This window comes from Sphaerodactylus townsendi, linkage group LG03 (assembly GCF_021028975.2).
Source record: "Sphaerodactylus townsendi isolate TG3544 linkage group LG03, MPM_Stown_v2.3, whole genome shotgun sequence".
Classification (NCBI taxonomy): Eukaryota; Metazoa; Chordata; class Lepidosauria; order Squamata; family Sphaerodactylidae; genus Sphaerodactylus; species Sphaerodactylus townsendi.
Genome location: NC_059427.1, coordinates 74,037,364 through 74,046,784, shown reverse-complemented (window position 1 = coordinate 74,046,784; position 9,421 = coordinate 74,037,364). Strand labels below are relative to the sequence as shown.

At 41.6% G+C, this 9,421-nt stretch overlaps 1 protein-coding gene across 1 annotated transcript; it reads right to left on the bottom strand.

Moving 5' to 3' along the window:
• Positions 1-1,916: 1,916 nt before the first annotated feature.
• THOC3 (THO complex 3) lies at positions 1,917-7,392 on the bottom strand. The gene is made up of 6 exons (XM_048491529.1): positions 7,111-7,392; positions 6,428-6,584; positions 5,549-5,753; positions 4,507-4,668; positions 3,279-3,379; positions 1,917-2,717 (listed from the first exon to the last, which is right to left on the bottom strand). The coding sequence occupies exons 1-6, from the start codon at positions 7,375-7,377 to the stop codon at positions 2,554-2,556; spliced, it is 1,056 nt and encodes a 351-aa protein (XP_048347486.1). The 5' UTR covers positions 7,378-7,392; the 3' UTR covers positions 1,917-2,553.
• Positions 7,393-9,421: the final 2,029 nt, after the last annotated feature.

The following is a 9,421-nucleotide window of genomic DNA, read 5'->3' as shown; positions in this document are numbered from 1 at the left end:
AAGGTAGCAAAGATTGAACAAGTGAGACCCAGACTGTGCTCTTGAAGGCCCATATTCAGTGCAAAAGTGAACAGCTATCCCAGGTCATGCTGATCCCACACCACAGCAAAAACAAAAATAAGGCAACAGAAGTTGAGAAATGTCTGAAGGCAGCAATGGGCTAAATGAGGGCACTAAACTAGACCTCAATCTAGACAAGACTGAGGAATCCAGTCCTATTGGTCAACACAGTATGACTAAGTGAACAGCAATGATTGAACCCGGTTTTAATGGCGTTGTATGACCCCTGAAAGAAGCAGTTTCACTGTTTTGAAATAGTAATAAATCTGTATGTACATGTGAACAATCAAGACTGCACTGTAGCACACAATGTCTACAACCAACTTCAGTTGGAGTGCCACCTACAACTCTTCCATAAGAGACAAGGCCCAGTACCAATGACCTATACTCTGATCATATCTGCTTAATGTAATTGAAATCAGTTCCCAGAGCAACCCAAAATGCTGATGCTCATATTTAAAGCCCTGAAAAGGTGTGTGAACAGAATATCTAAACGGATGTCTGCTCACATATGAACCTACCAGTTAAATCTTCAGAAGCCCTGCTTTGCATGCAGCAACATGAAGAAGATGGCCACCAGGGAGAGTTTTTCTGCTGTGCCATCTCATATTTTGAACTCCTTCCAAACGCTTATTTCCTTGGAGCTAAAATTATTACATTTCAGTGCCAGTGCACGTTCCCAGATGTTTGTCAATTGTCACTGAAGTTTATCTGTCTTGCTTTTATATATTTCTTTTGTCACTGTAGTGTTTATTATTGTTGCTCTGCCTCTCACTGCTTTGGCTAGTAGAAGAATAGTTTTTTTGCTGTGGCATAACTTGTTTACTCTGTAGCTCTGGCTAGTTTTATGTTTACCTTGATATTTAGTAAACTGACTGGTGGGCTTTCAGCTGTCTGCAGAGTAAAAACAGTTTGTCTGAATACAGGCAGAAGGGAAAAGCAAGCAGTTACTGGCTGGTTTTTATAATCTGCTTCTCTCAACCATAAGGGGTCTCAAAGTGATTTACAATTGCCTTCCCTTCTCTGCAACAGATCGCTTGTGAGGTAAGTGGGGCTGAGTTTGAACCGAACTGTGACTGGTCCAAGGTCACCCAGCAGGTTTCTGTGGAGGAGTGGGGAATAAAACCTGCCACTTCTAACCACTACACCATGCTGGCTCATTTCTATATACTGTAGCTGAACTTAGTTCTTTCAACATCAGGCTGCTTGCAAGTATCTCAAGAATAACACAGCGTAGGGATGAATAAACTGATAGGTATTCACAAAGTCAGTTCCAGGAAAGCACAGCTCTTCTTTTTAACCTCTTCATATAGACATTGATTACTTCTAGGACTGACCCATAAATATTTACTGATTAGGCTTCAATTGAATGTTTTTGCGGGGGGGGGGGGGGATCTGTCCACCCATTGATCCAAGGCACTAGTTTTACACACATGGCTGACTGGTTTAAATCCACTACTTTTCAGTAATTTCTTCATCACTCAATTGGCTCCATTTGCCTTCCATTAACACCAGCAGATAGTCAAATCTAATTGGCACCAAAGAGTCACGATGTCATCCCATCAGATCCCTGACTGGTTAGGATTAAATCTGGACAAAAAGAAGTGCTGACCAAACCAAAACTGATGCTAAAGTAGAAGCAATTTGGGACAACAGGTGCATGCAACAGTAGTGGAAAACTGACAATAGTGTCACAATAAAAGCACCAGGAGGATAACTTCTAGCTCTCATCTCAGAAGAGTTTGTTTTTACTTGAAAATCAAATCAATAAAAATATTCAATAAAATATTGAATGCGTGTGCATGTGCTTTTTGCTTGTATCTTGGAAGGAACAGATGAGACAGCAAAAGGTGTCATGAGTATTCATATATCAGCAATATTCCCCTGGCAGTACACCAAGGTTTTATTCATTTCGTGTAACAATGTTATCTAAAATTACAAAAATGGTTCATACAAAAAATAATCCTTTTGTAATACCAAGATATGAGTAGAATAAAAGACTCGCCATACACTCAAATCCTGCCTCCAAAAAGGGCAAGTTAACTATTCTTCAAGCAGAAAATAAGAGTTTCAGATGTGATTACTGGCAACGTGCTCTCCTCTCAGAGCATCCCCATCTTTATGGGGTGACAAGAGATCATCAGTTACCAAGATCTGCAGTAAGCCTCGCCTGATATGGTGCCTGAACAGCCAAGAAATCAGGGGACCGTTCCCTCCCGCAACTTTGTAGTAAAAAATAATAATTAGAAAATACCCCCAAAAGTGAACAACAATTTGGTTGGCCAAAACCCTATGACTACTAGCTCCAGGCAGTTTGCACGAGCTTCACATAGCAGACCTTTTGGATAAGACAATGCCAGACTGTAGTATACCTCCTATCCAAGAAAAGGTAGCAAACTCAGAATGAAACCCCAGGAAAAATGGCTGGTGAACACCTTGGCCCTGGATCAGAACCCCAGGACACAAATATACCTAGGCTCCAGCAGTTTTCTCTTAAGAGTCATTAGGGAGACCAAAGAGCTTCACAGTGCCAGCTTCCCTGCTGCTGTCATATTTTCCATCCTTGTCATCACACGCAAAGGCCAGTAGAGGCCTCTTCGGGTGCCAAGCCACTGTGAAGGTTGGGGACTCACACTGTACTTCCCAGAGCTTCTCCCCTGGAGATAGAAACAATATGGTTAGAGATGCACTAACACCAGGTCAGCTACAGCTCAGACCCCAGCCTCTGGCTCATCTCTACAGCACAAGAATATATCTTAATGAGTAAAAACAAACAGGCGTCTAGTGGTACCCTAAAGACTAGCAAAGTTTTACTTCACTGTAAACTTTCATGAACTAGAGTCCACTTCAGCCCACTGTGGATTAACAGCATGACTCAAGAAGATTTCTGAAGGTCATGCTCTCCTTTATGAAAAGCTGCAAGGGCAGTCCAAAGCCTTCTCGGCCAGCACAGGAAGCAACAGAAATTTAGGAGGGATCTTTTATGCTTTCTGTCAGGTCCACAGGAAACAGGCATTGTGGTTTCAAAGACATCCAAACAGATTCAACCACATCCACTCTGAAGTGGATATCCTGTCCTGAACTCTCACAAACCGCTAGCATATATAACTAACTCCACCATTCCTATTTTAGGACTGGACCTTGCTACAATTTGAGCAGCTCCAGAAGAAGATATTGAAATTACTTTCATGACAAGCAACAGGAACAGTAGTGTTTACCTGTTTCCACTTCAGCAATATCGATAAAATGATCTTCAGAAGCTGAGGCTAGCATTTTTCCATCATGGCTGAAGCTCAATGTCCTCACAGGCCAATCCAGTCTATAAATATGGGAGCAGACAGACAGAGAATTGAGAGCAGATCAAGAAGAGCAGATCTCCTGGATTAGACATCAAGCCCATCTTGACCACCAGAGTTTTATTTCTAATAGTGGACAGTCTGGGAAGCCCACAATGAAGACAAAAAAAAGAGGCAATAGCCCTCCCGTTATTGTCCCTAGCACCTGGCATCCAGAAATTTATTGCCTCTGGACATTAGTTGTGGATGGAGCCATCCTTCATTAATACTGCAGTCCATTGGGGCTGCACCTAACCCAGTGGTCACCCTGTCTAGTGGCAATGAATTCCACACTTAGTGCTTGTTCTAGCCTGATGAAAGGGGGAGGGGGGAATTTCTTCATATCAGTTGCAATTTCATAAACTTTTATTATACCTCACCTCCTCCCTTACTACTTTTTTTCTAAACAAGAAGCCTCTGAACAAAGAGAAGGTGATCCAATGCTCTGAGCATTCTATTTTCCCATTCTTACACCCATCTCCTGTTCTACAACACTCTTCCAAAGTGCACAAAACTGAACAGAATATTCCCAATGACTAATATCTCATGCACATTATATTTGTGGAGGCTGAACAGAGATGGATCAGTTTAGTGTCTCAATGGGAGGCGCCCTGGAATCTCCAACATAAGCAGCCTTGTACTTCACTATGAAAGACAGGCAAGATTCAAGTGTAAGAAAGAATAATACGGCTTATCACAGATGTATATTAAGACATTCAAATACTTTCCTGCTTATACTGAGCTCCTTTTCTAATAGAGCTCAGGACAAAATTTGACATTTTTGTTAAGCTGACCTTCCCACCACAACCTAAGATTTCTTTGCTAGATCCTCATAGCCAATAACATTGCAAAATAAATGAAATTAGGATTTCCAACCCCATTTATACAAATACATGATGTGTAGACCCAACAGCTGTGTTATGTCTGTGCAATAAATCCTCCAACCCTTGTAATCAATACTTTATTCAAGCTCAGCCAAGCACTCTAAACACACTCCAACAGCTGCATGCATTCCCTCCCTTACATGTCCTTAAATACTAGTCCCTTAAAGAGACATACACACTACACCACAACCTGGGAAAGATGTCTAGTGCAGATCATGACAACTTACCTAGAGAAGCATCGCACACACACTAGCTCATCCACATCCCAGAGGCTAACCAGTGCATCGGCACTGCCTGTAGCGAAATACTTTCCCATTGGATCAAACTTGATGCAGATGCAGTTTGAGGGATGGGCATTTATTGACTGAATAGGTTTGAGTTCTGGATAGCTGCAGAAAATGAAAAAAATGGAACAGGGGATAGGCTGGCAGAAAACTGCCTCTTGTTCTAGCTATACAAGGATTAGGAATCCTTTGCTACCAGTGCAAAATAGAACCTGTTTGACAGTACTGAAGCCGATCAACTGGCACCCCTCTAAATGGGTTTAGTCACAGATAGCAAAGCTCATGCCTATTCCAGCTATAGAAAACACTGGACAAATGTATGCCCCACCACATCATCATAAATCAGAAAAAAAGACAGAGCAAACTGCTTTATTGCACTGATGGATGTGGGGAATAAGGCAGTAGATCTGTATTCTTGCCTCCTACTCAGGTATGAGCTTATGCCTTTTCTAGTGATTGCACGCACTGCCACTACAGCAATGCCTTGGATGTCAGCCTTTAAGCCAGAATTCACCAAGTTTCCACAGTCATTTAACACGACACAGCATAACTTTCTGCACACCTGCTAGCTTTCCTTCAAGCTTAGATGATAATGGAATAACAGAATTTTTAAAGCCCTTGTGTTAAACAACAGTTCTCTGCTTAAGTATCTATGAATGGAACCTGAAGGCTCACTCTCTGATTAGAAGACTGTCTAGCAAATATTTCTGAGAATGACACATTTCATAGAAGAGCATATATGCTTTAAAATTTGAAAATCATAAAAACAAAAGACATGACTAAAGGACCTGTCAACACAGAAGAGACCCAAAGGAAATAACAAGAGCCAGAACAAGGTGGGAAGACGTTGGTGCTTAATGCGGTGTTGAGGAATGCAAGAGATATCCATAGAAGACAAGCACTTTGTCCCTCGCATCACTTGGACCAGAGGCAAAAGAGCAAACTCACTTGCTACCCTTCCCAGTATAGTCCATGCTGAGGGTACCTGAGAATGTTGATGCAGCCATTGCCATTGGTGAGGAAAAACATGTTGTTGTCATTATTCCAAGAGATCTCATTCACTTCGAACTTGAACTGCTCCTCAGCTTTAGACCGATATGTCTTTGCATCAATGAAAGTAACCACATCATCCTTATTCCCTACTGCAATAGTCTGCCCGTCAGGACTCCAGCAGATATTAATGTTCTCCCCTGTAAAGAAGATGGATATTCAAAATCTGGAGCAAGAGCAATTCAGGCAACACATGATGGAGTTCTGTATTTTTAACTTAGGGAATACTAATATGATCAAGTACCTCAGCTTCACCCTACATAATCTGAAATATAGTTATAATCCCTACACCCTCATCACATGTAAAAAATATCAGATCCAAAAAAGTTATACCAACCCTTGCAACACATTATGTTCTAAAATAAATAAATATTAACAGAACTGTGCTTTTTCATGTTACCCACCAGGCCAGTTTCCAGTGGTATTCAATGTGGCACTTTCACAACACGATGAAATATATAAATACATTATTTTGTAGTAGAAAACAGGTAATTCATATATATTAGTGATATAAGGATAATTCCTTTGTATCAGAAAGAGAAACCTTGTGTGTCTGATCTTAAAAGTGTAACAAGACATTTTTTATCTTAAAAATAATTTTTACAAACACTTTTTCAAATCTTTGTCAGTATTTGGTGTTGTTCTGATGGGCTTTGTGGGCTTTCAAAATATAGCCAAATACAGGCAAAGTGAAGTAAAGGCAATCAAAGTTGCCAAAAGGGAACCATTGTTTCTCAGAAACTATGTTTTGTTGTGTCCCCCTTAACAAAAGAATCAGAATAACTTTTCCCCAATATGTTTCAGCATCACCCACCTTTGGTGTTAACAGGAGCAATGCACTTAGTAGTGCGGACATCCCATATACGGATGGTTTTGTCTCCAGATGCAGTGACAAATAAATGTGGGTTAGTAGGGTGCCAGCACAACTGATCCACACTGTCATTATGGCCACGGTAGTTATTTTCCTTCACCTAAGAAAAGGGTAGTTTTAATAATCACTCTCACTTTTTGAATGTTGTACACCTCACAAGCAGCCCAATAACTGCACAATCATCACATAACTACCACCATACAAAACTAACAGGACATCTAACCACCCCATGCAAAACTAACCGGTTTAAGCTTTCAATATAAGGATAAAACTTTGCATGACAGAATTAAGGCAAATGTTACTGTAAGTTGGAAACTGCTCCGCACCCACATTGGTGGGGAAGAGTAGGGTAAAAATCAAACAAACAAATAAACCAAGCTTTATTACCCAACCACATCAGATTCAGGAGAAATGCAAAACAGAACCCTAAAATTCCAAGCAGGAGGATGGGAGGCACAGGCCATGGCTGCTAAACAATGCAAAACTTTCATCCCAGGTATATCTACAATGGAGCATGCCCCATTGAACCCAGTGGGGCTTCCGAGCAGAGACGCTCGGGATTGGTCTGCACTATACCAGCGCTTCCCTCGCCTCCACCCCGCATCCAGCGCGTCACAGCTACTGACCAAGCGGTCCTTGTCCAGCACGAAGACGCTCGCGGTCTTGTCGAAGGAGCCAGACGCCAGGCGGCTGCCGCAGCAGCTCCAAGCCACCGAGTGGACCTTCGCCCCGTGCGCGGGGAACTCGCGGCTCCGCGTGTTTGCCCGGAATAATTCCTGCATAGCCAGCACGTACGGAGACAGCGCCATGGCAACCGAACCGGATTCAGCCGAACCCAACTCATTCACACGCTTTCCCTTCCGGCGACAAAGGTCACGTTTCCGTGACGTCATCAGATTCGTCCTGCCAATTCTTTTCTGAACAGCTGTCACTTCAGATGCCCGGCAGAATCGTCCACGTGCGGGGCAAAAGTAGTAGAAATGCTGGGAATCAATGTGTAAACTAAAGCAGGTACAATTACGGCTCCCTGTTCTCTCCCAAAAAAGTTGCCTAGTTTACAGGACGATCCTGTTTCTTCGTTGACTGTTCGAATAGAACCCTTGACTGTTGTTGAGGGCGTAGTAGAAAGAAACAAAACGGCAGCGAGGCTGAACATCAAAATTGAGGGTGAGTTTGAATTTTGTTTCTAAATACGAATTACTAAAGAATAAGAAGCTGTCGTTGTTGTTTTTAAATCCAAGTAATGCCACTGGCAAAATGTAAAGCACCGTCTCACACCCCTTTCGAGTTAGATCACTTCCACCACCATCCTCCTGCTTGGCCTGGTGGAAGGTAAAGAAGAACGACGAACCTGTACTTGAACAGGAAATGAGCAACAGCATTAAAGAGACAAACCGCCCAGCCCTACTCAGTTCCGTTCAATGGATCTGTGTAGATCTGACATCCTCTTTACCTATAATGATATTGAAACTTATTTCAAAAAAATTCCCAGTGAAGCCTTATATGTTTCAGTTCCGGTAAGATGTAGGTATCAAACTTGTCCCATCATTCAAGAGGGAGAAGCAAATGTCAGATCAACACGGATCCATTGAACAGAACTGAGTAGAACTGGGCTGCTGGTCCCTTTGTCCTGGCCAAGTACAGATTGGTCATTCTTTTTTCAGTTGGAGAAACCTACACCTTTAAAAGTTTGTACCACAGATAGAAATTCAACACATTCAGGCTTTTCATCATGAAGAGGATAGGCTGCAACTGTCAAATTTCTACCTTTCACACTGGTTGTCAAACACAGGAACCCTGTTCATACCTGCCCCCAAAATTTTGGCAATCTGTTGGTTAATTCATGCCTTTGTAGTTACATGACATGTTCTCAAAGCAATTCAACAATAGGGAGTATCAAAATAATGTCCTGCCTAAGACTAGCAACTAAGCAGGGCCTGGATTTCCTACATCCAAACCCTAGTACCACACCACCATAATTTTATAGATGCGTGTCTATAGAGGAAGTTCAGACTAGTCTTCCTTCAAAGTGGGTCAGGATTTTGAAGGCACTCACAACTCAGAGGCAAAAAGGTCTTTTAAAACATCTTTTGAAGTTTATTGAATTTAGCATTCATTCAACAAACTATAGAACACTGGCATAAAGTACATGCAATCAGTTGTATAACAGCCAGCAACATCAAAATAACTGAACCAAATAAAATCAAAGCATAAAACATATCCATGGTAGCATAGCTGTTATGTCCAAAAGCAAGCAGGCAATATATTCAAAAAGCTCTAGCCAGGAAAAGGTGACATGATTATAATATCAGTACCTACAGGCGGGAAAAAAGGTTAACTGATACAATATTGAAAAGACAGTTATAGAGATGTTACACATCAGGTGATCTAAACAAACCAATCAAGGGTTAGTGCCAATTAGCAGAGACAGTTGCTATGATTCATCATTGTTATCAGGTGCCGGACTGGAGGGTTTATTGAAGTTTCAACTGTTAGGAAAACTTCATGCAGCTGGGTTGTGACCTTCAGTTAACAACCGCTACTCAGTATCAGGTTGGAAAAGCTGGGAGGAAGCCAAAGATATGCAATTATTTTGAGAACCACTTCATGAGAATTTACAACCAAAACAGCTTCAGTTAAGCTAATACACTTTCTCCACAGTGTCTCTTCCCCCTTTTTCCCCAGTTGGTTGGAGGTTTCCTCACTGAATCTAGGTTCTTCCACATCCAGAATGAGAATTTTGACCTTAAATCAAATTATTATGAATATTTTAATACCTTTTACTACTATCTTTTTACCAGTTGGAGCATACCAGTGAAAAGGTGATGTGTGCATATAGTTAATGTGTTTGTGTGTTTATTATGTATCCCTCCCAAAAGTAGCATGGCAATAGTTTGTGCCCTTTCTGCTGCAACAGGGGCATTACACAGAAGTGTG

What these genes read in the sequence shown, in the direction of transcription:
- THOC3 (XM_048491529.1), bottom strand. Translation starts at nt 7,377, where the DNA reads ATGACGTCACGGAAACGTGACCTTTGTCGCCGGAAGGGAAAGCGTGTG. An exon ending in TGCTGGACAAGGACCGCTTG is followed by an intron (nt 6,585 to 7,110) that starts GTCAGTAGCTGT and finishes CCCTTTTCTTAG; the next exon opens with GTGAAGGAAAATAACTACCG. An exon ending in TGTGTGCGATGCTTCTCTAG is followed by an intron (nt 3,380 to 4,506) that starts GTAAGTTGTCAT and finishes CCATATTTATAG; the next exon opens with ACTGGATTGGCCTGTGAGGA.